The sequence below is a fragment of the Carcharodon carcharias genome, chromosome 1, assembly GCF_017639515.1.
Source record: "Carcharodon carcharias isolate sCarCar2 chromosome 1, sCarCar2.pri, whole genome shotgun sequence".
NCBI lineage: Eukaryota > Metazoa > Chordata > Chondrichthyes > Lamniformes > Lamnidae > Carcharodon > Carcharodon carcharias.
In genome coordinates this window covers 88,017,919-88,035,095 of record NC_054467.1, presented here as the reverse complement: position 1 = coordinate 88,035,095, position 17,177 = coordinate 88,017,919, and the positions used below count along the sequence as shown (strand labels likewise).

Genomic DNA, 17,177 nt, shown 5'->3' with positions numbered 1-17,177 from the left:
GTCTGAAGGTTTTGGACTGCAGTCGGAAGGAGGGTCGAGTCTGACTCAGGCCTACAGTCAACACCAGACAGACCAGCCGTGTTGAGGGTTGTAAGTGTTTTCAGCCATATTGTGGCGATACTGGCCTGAAGGTTTGGGGCTGCGGTCAGAAGGAGGGTCGAGTTTGGTCACCTTGACTCAGACCTACAGTCAACACCGAACAGACCAACCGTGTTGGGATTGTAAGTTTCAGCCAAATTGTAGTGATATTGGTCTGAGGGTTTTGTGAAGGTTTGGGGCGAAAACTTGGTGTTTTTTGCCAGTACCTTGTAACTTGTTTCAGCCATATCTTGGTGATATTGGTATGAGGATTTTCTTTTTCTTAAGGTTTCAGGACAGAACGTGGTGCTTTTTCTGTGTTTTTGTAAATTTTAACTGCGCCGTGGTGACTTTGTGTCGGGTACTGGGGAATAGGTTGCTTTAAATTTTGGGTTCTGTATTCTGGGGTTGTGGGTGATTCAATAAAGCAATTGTGAATTATCAGAAGAAAATTGTCTCACTTGTCATTCTGTTCAAGCCATATACTTGTGAATCTGGTGCCATGAACTTGAGTATAGGGAGGGTCTCTGAGGAAAAAGGGGAACCCCTACAGTATCCATCAATGAAATATGTTTCTACTTTTAATCAGCACTAATAAATAACTTCACTAGCTTGAAACCTTGACTATTTTCTTTAGGGAGTCTGCTTGCTGCAAAGCCATGCCCCGTAGAGGGCCTAAATTGATGAGCTGGAGATTCCTCTCTGCGGTGATTATTTTGATTGTTTTGAAATGCCATTACAGTGCCAAGGAAACAAAATGCTTTAGCCATTGTGGTTAACATTTAGAGTACTGCATTACTGTTGCAGGAATAACTAAGGTAAGTGGTGGCAGAGTTACTTGCATTGAACTACTGGTTACAAATAGTTGTAATAATGAATAGGGGTATCAGAAAGTTTTTTCAGTCCTTGTCTCCATTTAACATGAATGATTCATTTCAAAATTATAATTTAGCTACTAAAACCAGCACAAAATGTCAAAAGTAATATGGAATCACACATTTTCATTTGGAAAGTTCAGCATTGTTTATATACTTAGGCACAATGGCCTTTAACAAAATCATCGAAGAATACGCAATGCAGTACAGTTGGATAGACATTGACTTTTACCTCTAGGATCTGGGAGGGATTTTAAATGTTTTTTCAATGGGCAGCTACTGGTTTCAGCTAGTTTTTCAGCTGCCCACAGCAGTCTGAGGCCATGGTAATTTTAACCATTCATTGTATTACCATGCTTCCTGCCTGGAACTAGACAGAAGTAGGTGGAAAGCAGCAGTCAGCCTCCAGGCACTCAGGAAACAGGTTTTTGGAAGTGACTTCTGATAGTGAAAGGCTCAGGGAGTTTAGGGCAAGGAAGGACTAAACTTTCCTTATGAAGCATGGAGGAGCACTCCTGCTCCCCCGGCTCTATGAAGGAGAACTATAGGGACTCTTCAGCTCTCCAATCCTCTTCCCTAGGTGGGAAAACTGTGGTAGCCTCCCCACTCAAGCCAAGGTGAAGATTATGGCTGGGCCCAAGGGCATCATTAGAACCTCATTGCCACATAGAAATTAGGACCTTTCCAGCTTTGGGTGGGCATCTTAGCTGCCTGTCTAGAAGCATCTTTTACAATCTGGTGGCATTTTAACTGCCCACCTCTTCGGAAACCAATGGATGGGTGGGCTTAAAATCCCTTCCCACCCAACCCCGAGTTCAGATCCAGTCTAGACAGATAGGATAAAAGTCTTCTCACCCTGCTGGCTGTAAAGTTCCTATGTCTTGCACCATCTTGCTCCAGTAGCTGAAGGATAAGATACAAAGGTGGGAGGCAGCAATGGGGGATTTAAAAAAGATAATAAATGGGGGAGGGCAACAATAAATATATGCTGAGAAATGTAACCACAGCAACCATGACAATTTCACAGATAGTCAATCACTACTGCATTCACTAAACTCATCTAAAATTTAGTAAAAGCCATTTAATTGAGATACCTCAATGGAAATAAATGTATCCAGATTAACCAATTGTCACTGACCATTGTACTTCTGGATCATCGATCCAGTGGTCCCTGTCAATTATTGAATCTTAATCAACCTTGAGATTCCACTGTTCAACTGGGTACACAACCAAAGTAGGTTCTCAGTAAAATATGATTTTTCAGCTGTGTTTGAGTGTTGGTAGAACAGCTGAGTTTCACAACTGACCGAAATGCCAGGAAACTGGGAACTAGAAACACGTCAACAGATCAATCAGCTATACGACTCATCTCTGTTTGCATAGCTATAAAAAAGTTGATCTCGTAGGTGGATGCTTAGTTTTTGCACCTCCCCCTTCAGCTAATTGGCATTTCAATTCAATGGTATCCTAGTCAGCTGAGAGATTTAGATATTGTTGTGTTATGTTGAAAATTCTCCTAGAAGCCAACAGTCATTGTCTAAATGGATGGGCCAAGTAGAAAGATGCTAGCAGGCCAATCCACAGGAATTCATGAGGGCAAATCAGTTTCCAATGGGCCTTCTCTGTAAGGTGGTCTTAAATGGCTTCTACTACATTAGATGTTTCAAGATTTATCTTGTATCCTTTTGTAATAAGGATTAAACAGTTTTATTCAGATTCATGCTATCTTAGCATCTCTGCTGAAAATGCAAATGCTTTGAAGCCATGCTGAGAGATGATTATATTAAAAAAATTGAGTAGCCATCTACTTATTCCTTTAAATATTAATAATTTAATACGGCCATTTAAAGCCCTCAGTTTGACATCCTGAATTGATAGCCTTGCTATTAAAAATTGGTGCCTGCAGTGAGATTATCTTTGAGATTGGTTGAATAACGTTGGCAGCTGATATCTTGTTATTGGGTGCTCTATATCACTTGTTGAAATATTGGGTAGGAATTCTAAAGCTATCCTTTCCAAAGTGAAATCAAAGTATTTGCAATCAAAGTTTCAGTTTAAAGTATGTACAAATAATGTTTTGATTTCAATGATTAATTTGAACATAACTTCAAAATGTAAGTTTAAACTTCAGAAAAATTTCTTGTGTCTCAGCCACTTTGCAAAGAGAGGGAGCTTAATTGGTTAAAGTGGTAAATGCTATAAAGTACACTTCAATGGGAAGGTGTGGTGTATGGTAAGTTATATATTGGCATGCTGAGTGAACTGAGCTCTAGGGGTCTTGCCTGAAGGACAAATGTGAGCCCAAAGCCAAAGTGGTGCTTTCCATCTGCCTGTTCCATGTGAATGCGGAGCCCTCCTGCTGAGTCTGTCTGATAGTCCGTCCTAAAATCTATACATCTCTTCATCGAAATGCTTACAGTTCATGGAACAAGATTATTATGAAAAATTAATAAACCTTGAAAATATACAAAAACAATGCATTTTAAGGATGAAACTTAAAAAAAAACTTATTTAAATGTGAAAAATGCAATATTAAAATGTATTTTAAAAATCCTTGGACAGAGTGATATATTCCCAGTGAATGCAGAATATCACATGCTGTTTTCCCAGCTCACCCACAAACACATGCACTTCCCTTTCTTCTCTGTACTTGCCAGATATGTTTATAAATCTCACCCTGAATGGATTGGACTGGAAGAAAGAGCCACATTGTCCAAGTTCTCTCCTTCCCAACTTAAGCGATATGAGGAGTCCTTGTCAGGGCCCTTGGCCAGAGCTACCTATAAATTCAAAGGAACACTTCTTTTTAGAACTAACGAGATATTTTCTATGATGTAACTACTGATGAGACTGTCTCTATAAATAAGGTTTAATAATAACAGCACTTAATGATACAACTCAATTTCAAAACCATTAAAATGTAATTGGATGCATATGATAAACTTTTCATTCTAAGTACGTATTGGATTCTTAACAATGAAAACCACTTAATACTAAATTTGAGTTGCATTTTATAGCAAAGCACAATACATGAAGTGCTACTTTATTCCTTAGTTTTTCAATTTTAAAGGAGGAAGCACATTATCTAAGAAGAATTCTTGAATAAAAGTAAAAAGGAATAAATCTAATCAGATGCAGAGCAAAGAAGAATCCTTTTTATTAGTGAAAATACTGCATGTAGTTTAAAAATTAGGGATAAGGCATAAATTTGCATTAAAACAGCAAAAGTGCTACTCAAACTATATCAGAGATACAATGTTGCATACCTGGCTACTTGTAGCTGTGATTAGTTCTTCAATCATGGCACTGTCCCTCTGGTATGGGCCATGGCTTGGTGTGTTGGACCTGTCTGAACTGAAGGATCGCAGGCTGATGGGTTGGCCAGTTGCAATGGAAATGCAGCAGCACAAAGATGATGTGATGGGATGAGCAGGAGAGTGAAGAAAGCATGCTATTAGCATATTATGCAACTTCCAGGGGAGTGGGATTCAATAAAAAGAAAATAAAGTATGGCCAATGGCTGCATTCAAGGGACAAAATACTCAATCCCTAACTACTGGGAGCAGTCAAAATAAAAAATACAGTCACCACAAACCAGTTTAATATGATGTAGCATTTAAACTAAGTGAGCAATAAATTCTGACCTACTCTCCCAAATAAGACATATAGGAGATGTTTAACACAATTATGGAATATTTTGCTTTTCTTTCGATCAGAGTAACCAAGATACTCTAAAAATCAGTGGGAAAGTGACTGAAGAATCAGAATATTTTCTGTGCTGCATCAGCTGACACAGAAGGCAGTGTGCATCAGAATGAAAGAAGTAGTTAGCACCTCCACTACTTGAAAAAGATAGTACTTTAATTATTCAAACTATGACTAATCTAAGAAAATCAGAAGGTTTTAAAGGGGATATATTTTTAGAAAAAACATGCAACTAAAGAATCAAAAATCAACTCCAAGAATCCCAATGTGGTGATGAGCAAACTCGCCTTTGGCTTTGTATAAAGCTGCTCAGCAACATGAACAATGATCATTCTGTGGAAACCCCTGGAAGGTACATTGAGGCAAGTAGTGGTCAGTCACATACGTCTTACTGTAAATATGTGACTATGCTGTGTATCAAAAGGCCTGCAGAAGCTGGTATTAATTATAAGCAGATTTCTTTGGGTGCTGTTATAATCATATTCAACCCTATAAATTCACACAGGTCTACTTGAGTCACATTAGAAAGAAGTCAAGGAACATCAGATATTAAAGTAAGGAACTTAAGAAGTTGATCCAAGTTGAATTGCTCACAGTGACAATGAGTTCTAATATCAGGTGGTCCAAGCAAAAAAATAAAGAAACTTGGGGCCCAGATTTTCGCCACAACAGAGAGGCTCCCTGTCATGGAAAAAATCCTGGAAATGGTCGAAATTTCGAATTCCCACCCCCGAACCTGGCATTCCCCATATTCACGGGGATGGGACTGGAGTCAGGTCAGAGTTCGGGCATGCGCAATTCATGGAGGCAGTTGGCCATTTAAATCACCAGCTGCCTTTACTGAAGTGGGATTTTGGAAGTGCAGGAGTGTGAAACCCGGAGTGTGCAGATTAGAACCAGGTAAGAGGAGGTCTAAATTTGGTGGATTTGTTTGGGTACTCCTTTAGAGAGGTAAGGTGCCCTTTGGGAGAGGTAGGACGCCCTTTGGGATTATCAAAAGTGAATGGGCGGTGGGCGGGTGCATGCCCAAGGGTAAAATGACACGCGATGATGCCGAGCGAGCGTCCTGACGTCATTGCGCAGTCTCACGATATTTCATTCGGTGGGCGTGTACCGGAGTCAGCTGCGCGCCCGCCGAAATTTAAAAGGCCTATTAAGGCCATTAAGAAGCTAATTAAATACAAATTTACGGTGCCCGTCCTACCTAACGGTTGGTGGCCAGGCGAGAAGGCCAAGGGGCCTTTATATTTTTTCAGAAAATTCATCCACAAGTGGTATGAGGTTATCTAAAGCAAATAAACATCAAATAAAAATTTTAATTTTGAATTAAAAACATGTCCCAGATCATGAGGGGACATGTTTTATGACAGTTTTATTTCCTTTTTTTTTTAAAAACCGCACTTCATCTCCCTGAGGCAGCTTGCACCAGGCCAGCTCTCCTTCCTCCTCCCGCTCGCACAGGCAGTGCTGAGCACTGCTGCTCGCTTTCCATGCTGGGCGGGCCTTAATTGGCCCTCCCATACAAAATCGCGCGGTATGGAGTCGATCGCCAGTAGCGACTTCCCGACTGCCCCCGCCAAGCACTCCCCCCCCCCCCGACTCCCCAGGGCAAAACCTTGCCCAATGTGATTGCATACTTTTTAAACGCACAAACTCATTGGAACTGTTAAGCTGTCAAAAAAGCTGTGCAGCTATTAAGAACTGATAAGGAGCTGTCCAGCTGTCAAAGCTGTCCAGGAAGTGTCAATGCTGTCAAAGCTGTCCAGGATGTGTCAAAGCTGACAAGGATACTAGGTGAGTTGACAGGAAGGGGCTAAGGGTAATGGGTGGTGGGTGGGGTTAGCATGGGTTGACACTAAGTTAGCATAGAAGGTATGGGGGCAATGGGGTGGATAGAGGGGCATGGACTGGCAGGGGGATATGTGAGTCATTGGGGATGGGTGGGGTTATGGGTTGGCATAGTTTGGCATGGATAGAGCATGGGGATTGTGTGAAGGCTAAGGGTTGGAGAGATACTTTTATTTAATTATTTTTTGTTTGTTTAAACATAGCATTGAAGCACAAAGGCAGGTCTCACACCCAGACCGCCTTGTATCCGGCAGCCTCTGTACTTGTTCTGGGGTCGCCTGCCCCGATTCCTGTTTTGGCCTGCCCTCCCTGACTGAAAATCCAACCTGCAGGTGGGCATTTTTAAAGGTCAGGTTCGCCAAGCCAGGAAATCTCCAGACTCAGTCAACCCGACCCCAGGACGAAAATCCAGACCTTGGAGTAAGAAAGGAACCATAGGTACCAGTTTCAATCAAAAGGTAGGAAGGAAGCTTGTCTGATAAGGAACCAGGGAAGACCACTGAAGTTGGTAATGAGTTCATGCAACAATTAGTTATGTTTCTTGGGGCAGAAGGAATTGAGTGCTATTTTGAGAAGGAAGGCAGTTGAATTTGAGATTAATCAAAAATGGACAAAAGTACTCTGCCAATAACTATCTTCTCATTCTCAAATATTCCTAGGTTCCTATTTTATCCTCCAGCGCCTATGCTCCTGCTCTCTGGAACAACCTCTCTCAGTGTTTCTGCCTTATTTCAAAAGCCCCTTTCCTTTGGCCATGTTTTTTTGCTCTTTTTAATCCATCTCTTCCCTTTTACCTTCCTTCTGTTGCCCACTCATTGTCCATTCCAAAACATTTCTCTGTACATGAAAAGCACTATAGCAACTTAAGTAGTTTCTCCACTTAATCCAGTAAATGGTAACATGATTAGAGGTTTGGCAATAATTTTTACCAGACATAAAAACTCACATACCAAAGAGTAACCTTTGGGCTTGGTTCAGTTTTATTTCACTAGTCCAAGCTCTATAACTATTCACAAATCCCACCCTGAAGTGTGTTTTCAAACGCTGCATCACTTACTTTACAACTATAGGTAGAAATCTACCCTCTTGCTACATGTATTTTCTAATCTAATTTTGTCTTTTTGCCTTCATGCCTTAACAGGGCACTGTATACATGTTGGATCAGGATCCTCTGGGTACTCTCAGCCCTCCAGTTCCACACCCAAGTCAGCTTATTTCATGTGTGAGCTGCATACGGGTGTCAGCAGTCCAATTCTGGAGAGCACCTTGGTTGAGTCTAGTCCTGTCAGGCTTTCCAACACAGATATCATTGGACAACTAACCGTACTAACAATGGCTAATTTTCTTTCCCCTCCATTGCCTGGGGGACTGAGGTCAATTGAAATACAAATACTGCACTCGTAGGTAGGTTTAAAAGTTGTTGACAACTTCACGTCATAATTAGATGCTGTATGATAATTTTAGTATATTTTTCATTCAATGATTGATGATAGGCCTTTGTTCTTAAAAGGCAAGTGACCATTAAATTGACCAATATTGTGAAAGTGTTCAAGTATATTAAAGTACATTATCCACTGGATAAAGTGTTCTTCTGTATTCAACTGTTTTGAGATTCAGATTTTAATATGTCATTTGGACCCTGGATTTGTCTTTACACCAATTCACAGCCCAGCCAACTGTTCAGCCTTTTAAATAGCTGACCAGATTGCTGACTTCTTTGTTTGACAGCCCAGCCATCTGCTGAGCCTTTGAAGCAATGGACCAGTGGAGTTTGAATGACTTTGTCTTTGACAGTTTCATGAGTTCCTAAGAGAATTTAAGTTTTTGAAAAGGCTTTTGAATGGCTGTTTGTTTATTTCAACAGTTTCATGGGCATTTCAAAGACTTCCCAATGTTATTATAGGGCTCATGAATTCTCTCCATAGTGGAAACCTGATGAGTGGGCATGGGAACCATGGAAGGACCTTCTAACCTGCTCATCGCAGCATCCACCCACCACTGTTCCAGTCTTCTTGAGGCAGTAGACATGACTCTAGCCTATCTCCATTACCCAGGAAAATAGCATGGGCTGCACTGCCACTCGAAAGATTGAATTACAATGTCGGGAAGTGGCGCAAAATAGGATTCCTGCCTCAAAGGGGAAAATCTGGCCCCTTACGTTTATATGACATAGTACTACCAGGAATACCTTAAATAGTACACATGGGAACTGCATTTAAAAAGTGCTCATAGAACTATATTGAGAACTGCTTTGGAAGCTCTGACAGTCATTAACTGTTCTGTGAAAGTATTAGAAATCAATATTAGATAAAGTGCACAGAATTTCCTGCACAGAAACAAACTATACAGCCCAACTGGTGTCCATACTCCACATGAATCACCATTCACCTCTATTTCATCTAACCCTATTAGCATAGTCTTTTATTCCTTTCTCCCTCACATACTTATCCAATTTCCCCTTAAATGCATCTATACCATTCACCTCAACTACTCCTTGTGATATGAAGTTCCACATTCTAACCACTCTGGGTAAAGAAGTGTCCTCTTAATTCCTACTGGATTTATTAGTGATTATCCTACACTTATGGCCTCTAGTTTTGGATTCCCAAAAGTGGAAACATTTTCTCTACATCTCCTGTCCTAGAGTGATGCAAAAATATCTTGGGGACAATTTTATTTTTATTTCCTGGGCAGTGGCTGAAATCAATTAAACAAAAATACAGCCTGTTATACAAAGGGTGGGCAATCTGCCAGATTACCTTCCACTCTGTGAAGCACATTACACTCCATATGTTTGGACTTATTTTCATGCCAATGGTACAGAAAAGGTTGTATTTGGCCAATGGTAATATTTCTGAGGGTTTACAGTACAGTCAAGTCTTTGCAACAAATGATTTGTAACACACTAGGCCTTTTGACGAGCCAAGTTACATTGTTCTGGCTGCCACACAATCAGCTTTTGACAGCCATCAGTCTGTCCTGGCATATTAAGCCACTTCATTTTGGCAGGTAAAGCTTATACTCATTAAATCCAAACATTAACGTGAAAGAATGCTTTCTCACCTGACATAGAATGGTTACTTTAAACAGTAAGAAATTTGATTTTATCTAATAATTTTGAGAAATGGGGAAGTCTGGAGAGAGTATTTTTAATTGAAAGCACACTTCAATTTGATAGAAGCAAATATTAACTTCAGTTTCTCTTTTAGAAACAAATTTTCTTATTCCCATGGAGACCCTTGAGTTGGATTTCCCTGCTAGGCACTCCATTGAGGTCACCAACAGTAGCATTCCCATGTGTTCTACAAGGGTAAACAGCAGAGTCTGCAACTGAGAGTGGCTCCAGAGCCTATCAACTTCAGGAAACTATTCTAGCCATGGGTAATGCAGAATGCAAGGATCTAGGTAGCTGAGTATCTCTTAAGCCACTCTGATGTCAAATCTGCCACTGCATGTAATAGAGCAAGTTACATCAGTGATATTGCTGCAGCCAACTATCAATAAGAAAATTCTTTTAAAAACTACTTGCACATTTCAATAAGGCTAACTTTTTCTTCTCTAAATTTCAGTGGGTTCCAAAAAGATGCTTGTATAGTAAGGGTTGAGCCAAGAGAGGCCTAAGGATTCTCTTGCTCTGACCGACCACCCCCAAGGGATCTGCATGAAGAACGGTATCTTATTTTTATTTACCACAGGCTTTTCTGGCCGCTCTCCTGCAACCCACTGTTTTTTTTCCTGGTGGTCTTGACAGTGTTTGCGCCTCCCTCAAGTCTTTGTTAAGATCACATTGTGAAGCTGATGGCACCCTCCCCCTTACAGTATCCACCTGTACCTTGCTAAGAATTCTGAACCCAGTATTTAAGATATCAGCTTACGCCAGATTCAATAGTCAAATATATATCACAAGATACTAGTCAAAATACATATAATAATCAGATCACAATCAATAATTTGCACCATTGAATGGCAAGTTTTTCTTTTGTTTCTCTTTTTGATGGATTTTTTGTTGCCTCAACATTCAGGTTATATTTCCATGTTACATTTACCTTGAGTGACTCAAGTACAAATGTGCTCTTAAAGGGTTAAGCGTATGCATTGCTCTTTCAAGTCTAAAGATAGCAAGTTCAACAATGAAGATGTAAGGGAAAACTGAAGCTTTTCTCCCAGAGTTCTGCATTACCTTAATGTGGCAGCTAAATAAGTCAGAGCAACATAACCTACGTGGCTGGATTCGAGACATTGTCTATGTGACATGACAAAAGGTTATTAATGAATTCAAAAATCATAATGTAATAATTTTCATAGGATGTCATTAAAGCTTTTATAAAAATTTAAAACATAAAATGCCAATGTCTATAAAATAACATTCATAATTTCTATTAATCATAATATAATGCAATGTCTAATCCTTAACAGGCAAGCAGTACATCAGAGACAGCAGTAATAGCACAAACAGTAAAATAGGTGATCACAGTAAACAGTAAATAGATGTGACTGCTAGCAAAATACGAAGAAAATCATGTTTATAATTTTTTTTACAACAAATACCTGGAAGAGGAAAACAAATTGTGTCTCTGCAGCAAGAATGTATTCCTAAAAATATACACCCAGCAACCCACTGGCAGAGGAAGAAAAATATAAAATCATAATCAAGCTTCGACTCGCCTCCCCTATCCCACCCCCATTTTGTCAATCAGTGGTAGATTCCAGCTGAATAATCCAGGCTGCTGAATCTCAGGCCAGCAGTCACAAGAAAAAGGAAGGTAGTAATGGCAGCTGTTTCAGCATTATTAGAGTCTTGTAGACCTCGCCTGATGTGAGCAGCTTAGCAGTGAACATAAGAAAACACCAAAGGAAAGCAATGCAGCCGTGAAAGCAGTTCCAGTGCACCAGATGAATGTCTCAAAACCCAACCCCAAGCAGAATTACCATATCAGCAAAAGTGGATTACAGACACTGCCACAGCACTGTGACATTACTCTTGTGTCAAGGAACACCTACCTGTTTACACCACTGTGTGGAAGCATATGAAAAGGAGAGGGAAAACAGCAACAATGAAGGGAGAATGGCAGAACAATGGCAAAACTATGCTCTCTTCCACACCCACACATGCAGATGCATACAGAACAACAACGTTAACCGACAGACAAAAACTTCTAACGTAACATCAAAGTCATTCCTTTTATCACATTTATCAAAACAGTTAGAAGAATTGGAAGGACATGGATTTATTTTTGAAAGAAGCTCACAGTATCGCGCTGGAAAAGAACAACATTTTACTGACGTTTTGCTACGTTACATACACAGTACACAGTAGAAAAAACATTTAGCTGTTTAATTAGTCAAAGACATGGTTAGTAACTGGAAAGGGTAACGTCCATTGCCTCATAATTTTACATGCAGCTTGGCGTCATGCCAAATGCAAAGCTGGGCACTTCTAACAGGTTGATTTAGCTGTGTGTTCATTATTCTCTTCCCAATAAATGTTACAGCAATTAATTATTTTGAGTTTTGTTAAGTGCTTTCTCCATATATTTGTTTTGTTCATTTCTCCCTACCATAACAGGCCTGGTTGAGAGGTCATGCAGCTGACCTCCTTCCAGTGCTTATCAATGTCACTGTAAAATGGCCACGAATGACTTTCACTTATTCATCTCTTCCACCTCTTCCAATGAGGAACTTTCTGGCTTCTGATTTGCTCTTCTCCCCAACAATAGGAAAGGACCTGCATTTACATTTTTGCATATATTTTGAACACTTCAGATGTCCAAAAATGCTTTATAGCCAAATTTCTTTTGAAATGTAGTTATTATGTTAGACGGGTAGATAAATGCAACAGCAATATATACACAGCTAGGGAACTCCAACAACAATCAAATTAGTGATCAGTGAAATTGTTTTGGTGCTTGAGGGGTAAATATAGAGTAGGACACCAAAAGAGCTCCTCTAATCTTCTTTAAATCTCTCATGGCCACTTGAGCAGGCAGATTGGGCCTAATCCGATAAACAGTGGGTGGAATTTTCTGGCCCAGTGGCGGGAGGGGCCGGAAAAGTCCAGCCAGTATTTTCAACAACAACTTGTGTTTATTTAGTACCTTTAACATAATAAAATTTCTCAAGCACTTCACCGGAGCATTATAAAGTAAAATTCCAGAGCTGAGGGCCTAGGCTACTGAAGCCACAACCATCAGTGGAAGAGCAATTAAAATCAGTGGTACTGAAGAGATCAAAATTAGACGAGTCCAGATATCTTGGAGGATTGTGAGGCTGGAGGAGATACAGAGATTGGGCGGGATGGGGCCATTGAGACATTTGAAAACAAAGATGAGAATTTTAAAGCCAAAACTGTACAAAGTAAAGTTTGTGGCTGAGATTTGCAAAAGCTATTCAGCCCAGGGGGAGCATTCATAGTTTAAATGAAATACAGAATACAGTTTGCTGTAGGCAGGTGTACAGAAGCTGACCATATCTTACCAGCATTCATTGTGAAGGCCAAAAAGCTTTTAAAACTAAAATAACCTGTTAAAAGCTGCAAGTTATTGTTTTTTGCTGATGAACAGAGCTATTGGGCTGTGATAGAAAATTGCTCTTTCAAAGATATGGAACATTTAGCCAGAGGCTCAAAAGTCATAAAATCCTTGGGTTGAAACCAATAAACAGACATTCTTCAAAGCTGTGTTACTTTGGTGAAACTTTATATTTTGATAAGAACATAAAGAATGTGCAGACGTAAGGCTGCATTTTAACCGAGAGGCAGGTAGCAAAGTTGGGAAATTTCCTGGCTCGGCACGCTAGCCCCAGGAAAAAGTGCCTGGAAAGGCAGGATTTTCGTTCTGAAGAGATGGGTGCTAAGTGGAGTCAGGTCCGCTGCCCCCGGAAAGAGTTTGGAGGCAGCCACAGTGGCTGCTGGGTGCCGAGGCGGGCTGATTAAAAGGTGCACCTCAGTCTTCTGGGACTTTGTCCCAGTTACAATTAACAATTAAAACAGAAAACATCCTTCTAGCCCTCAACCCTCACACACTCCCCATGTCCTTTCCATGCCAACTCATGCCACCCATCGCCAATGGCCATTCATAACCTCCATGTCAACCTATATCCCTCCAACCGCCCCCAATGTCCACTCATGCCTTCCATGTCAACCTATCGCCCTTCAACCACCCCCCTAATCTATGTTCCTGCACCAACCCCTGATGGTCTGTCCTTATACCCTCCATGTCAACCTATGCCCCACCAACCACCCCATGGTCCCTTATACCCTCCATGCCAAAATATGGCACTTCAATGCCCATTTACCCAGGATACACACTGTACAGAACCAACGGACTCTATAGCAACAATGTAATGTGTGAAAATGCCTTAAAAAAGTCATATCTTCCTTACAAAAACCTTCTTCTTACTACACCCTTATAAAAATGTCAATCAACCAGCCCTTTAGGGTGTCAAAAGCAGAAACTGCAGGCGCTTGACACCTCTTTATCTTGTGTAAATAAACAATGTGCAATTGAGAAATTGATCCAAGAGAAAGCTGTCAGTCAAGCAATGTTTTCCCTTGGATGCAGCTGTTTCAACAGGCTAATAGATGCCTGGGCTCTCAGCCAAGAATGCATAATGAGGCTTGGGTGAATGGGGCATAGGTTGGCGTGGGGGGGGCATAGGTAAGATCTTTTGAGCTTGCCTTTCAAAAGGTTCCCCCATCCAGACTATGGGTTCATGACACCTCTGGGGGACTGTGAATCACGACTCATTGAAAAGCTGGCCTGTCTCCAGGAAAACTGTGGAGAGCTAGGAAATGCCCATTCCTGCAATGAAGCTGGCCAGGTCAGGAGTGCAACATGTGGGCTCGCAACCTCCACCAGCCCACACCCTTGATCCCTGCTGGTGAAAATTAGAGGTGCTGGGAATGGGGCTGGAAATCCAGGAATTGCGTACTGTCTGCCATTTTTAAAGGCCCACAGAGTTGGGGAGATTCCACAAAAATCCAGCCCATATTGTTTGTCCTGAACGGTTGCAAAGTGCAAAATATGGGAATACCTGAATATGTTTAAAAAATGATAATTAGGCAGGCACTCCATTGGGTATTTTGAAAACTGTGAGAAAGCGGTACAAACTGATACTGATTGATGATGTCAGAGTTTGTCTTCTTTTGAAATGCAGGGAAACAAGAAGCAATTTTTAAAATTTGCTTTATCAGAGAAATTCTGTCTTTAATTCATTAAGAAATAATGTGTAAGAAGTCAATGATTTGAGCGGCTCTGATAGCTTAATTATCTTGGTGGTCATGAAATGTGCGCAATCAAGAAAGGAAGCTGCTGTTGTGTGCATTGATAATGATCTAAAGACATCTATAGCATTCAAAAGAGATTGAAAATTACTGAAGGGAGTTTAAAACAAATGTACAACTTCTGGGAAGACTCTCTAATATTGTGTTTGAACAAAGAATTAGATGCCTCACTGGACAATTGCTGCTTAAGCTGGATTTGACAGGATCGTATGAAGCTGTCAACGAAAAATCTTATCACCTTGGAAAGAAAGGTATAAAAAATTGTTACAAAGAGTGATTTTGTGCTATAGCCGGATAATTTGATTAGCTGCTGAAGAATACAACTGACAGGAGGTTGACTGGGTGATTGTTTGTATAAGTCCTTGTTACTTTCATCACGGAGGGTGGGCACAGGTAATGTTATTGCCCCTGTTAGTCTGTTTGTCTATAAATAACATATCTCAAAAACTAATGGATAGATTTCAATGAAACTTGGTACATTGATAGGGTAAAGAAGAGCTGATTAGTTTTTAACAAAGGTGCTGATCCAGATCTGAATCCTAGAATGTTTTAAAGGGGCTATCCGTTATCATTGGAAAATTGGGTGAATTTTTCTAAAGAATGTTTAGGCTTATTTGATTTAGAATGTTCTGGACTACTCTAAAATATTGTGGATTGTCTCAGTTCTCTGGTGCAATTTGTCACAGCTTTCAAACTGTGAGTTTGTTGGACATGGATTGTCCTGAAGCCTCCACACTGAGGTGGAAGCTCTTAATAAAAATATTTATTTTTTCTCAGCTTTGTCGTTAGAAAGTATCAACCAGGCAGGAAAAAGCTTCAAGAAAGAGCTATGTAATTGGAATAATATTGAGTTAGCACAATGTGGCAGAGGTATGCGCTCTGCCCATATTTTAACTCACATCAAAAATTGTTCACCATCACCACTGTGCTTGCTGACCTACACTGGCTCCCAGTCCTGCAACACCTGAGCTTTCAAATTCTCATCCTTATTTCCAAATCCATCCACAGCCTCATCTTCCCCATAAGCTTTTATTTTCCACAATATCCTTTGATGAGGCACCTTATAAAATGCCTTCTGAAAATCTAAGTACAGTACATCCATTGTTACTTCTTCAAACAACTCTAATAAATTGGCTAAACATGATTTCCCTTTTACAAAACTATGTTGACTCTGCCTGATTACCTTGAATTTATCTAAGTGTCCTGCTGTAATGTCTTTAATAATAGCTTCTAACAGTATGGAATGATATGGCTGAAAAGTGGGGGTTGATTTACATGCTGAATATAAGCAAAAATTATAATTCTGGGGGTGAGAAAAATGGGGTTGTCTTATACGTTTGGTCAATTTATATGCCAAAATTTATGGTAATTAATTCTGTGGCAGATCATGGCCTTCACCTGAATGCTAGTTATCCCATGGTACTGAAGCCTAAAACCAGTGTATCAGTGCACGAGCCAGAATTAGCATTATTCTTAATGGAATTCACAGACATTTACATGCACTTAGAGCAGGACAAACAGCTACTAAGGTTTGCATCAGAACACCTGAAGCCCTAAACAAATTCACTATACTCTAGTTTCCAATATCTATTCAAAATATATGAAGTGAAATGAAACTATTCACAACCTTTGTATTATATTTGTCCCTGAGGTGAGTTTCAGATTGCATATTTGCTCCAGCAACAAGACTGCCTATTTCCAACCTTGTGGCAATTCCCAACTCTGACATGTCTCAAGTCATCTGCTGCTGAAACCCTCATCCATGATTTTGTTTCCTCAAGACTTAACTATTCCAATATTCTCCTGGCTGCCATCCTATCTTCCATCCTGCATAAACCCGGGCAAGTCAAATACTCTACTGCCCATATTTTAACTCACACCAAAACTTGTTCACCATCACCACTGTGCTTGCTGACCTACATTGGCTCCCAGTCCTGCAACACATTAGCTTTCAAATTCTCATCCTTATTTCCAAATCCATCCACAGCCTCATCTTCCCCATCTCTATAAATTCCTGTGGCTCTACAACCCATCAAGATTTCTGTACTCCTCCAATACTGGCTTCTTGCACATCCTTGGTTTTAAATGCTTCACTATTGGCAGTTGTACCTTCAGCTTCACAGGTCCAAGGTACAGAATTCCCTCCATAAACTCTCCTCACTTAAGATGCTCTTTAAAACCTACTTTTTTGACCCAGCTTTTGGTCACCTATCCTAATGTCTCCTTACATGATTTGGTGTCAAATTTTGTTTGATAATGCTCCTGTGAAGTTCTTTAGTACTTTTACTACATTAAAGGTGCTAATATAAGTGCGCAATATTGTTATTGGGGTGAAAGCTGGCTGGTTTTTCCTTTCCCTTCCTCAAGGGTACTGAGGTCAATTGCAACAT

At 40.3% G+C, this 17,177-nt stretch overlaps 1 protein-coding gene across 13 annotated transcripts in view; it reads right to left on the bottom strand.

Annotated features, from left to right (window-relative positions):
- Nucleotides 1–17,177, bottom strand: part of ank2b (ankyrin 2b, neuronal) — an 882,930-nt gene that overhangs the window by 150,957 nt on the left and 714,796 nt on the right. For 8 of the 13 annotated variants that reach the window (XM_041195707.1, XM_041195740.1, XM_041195679.1 and 5 more), the window contains 4 exons: nucleotides 10,687–10,749; nucleotides 4,220–4,307; nucleotides 3,630–3,733; nucleotides 1,809–1,856 (listed from right to left, as the gene is read on the bottom strand). In XM_041195707.1, the coding sequence (XP_041051641.1) occupies nucleotides 1,809–1,856; nucleotides 3,630–3,733; nucleotides 4,220–4,307; nucleotides 10,687–10,749 (303 nt within the window). Of the gene's footprint in view, nucleotides 1–1,808; nucleotides 1,857–3,629; nucleotides 3,734–4,219; nucleotides 4,323–10,686; nucleotides 10,750–17,177 lie in introns of all 13 variants that reach the window. The other 5 variants (XM_041195730.1, XM_041195722.1, XM_041195749.1 and 2 more) reach the window with 5 other exon arrangements.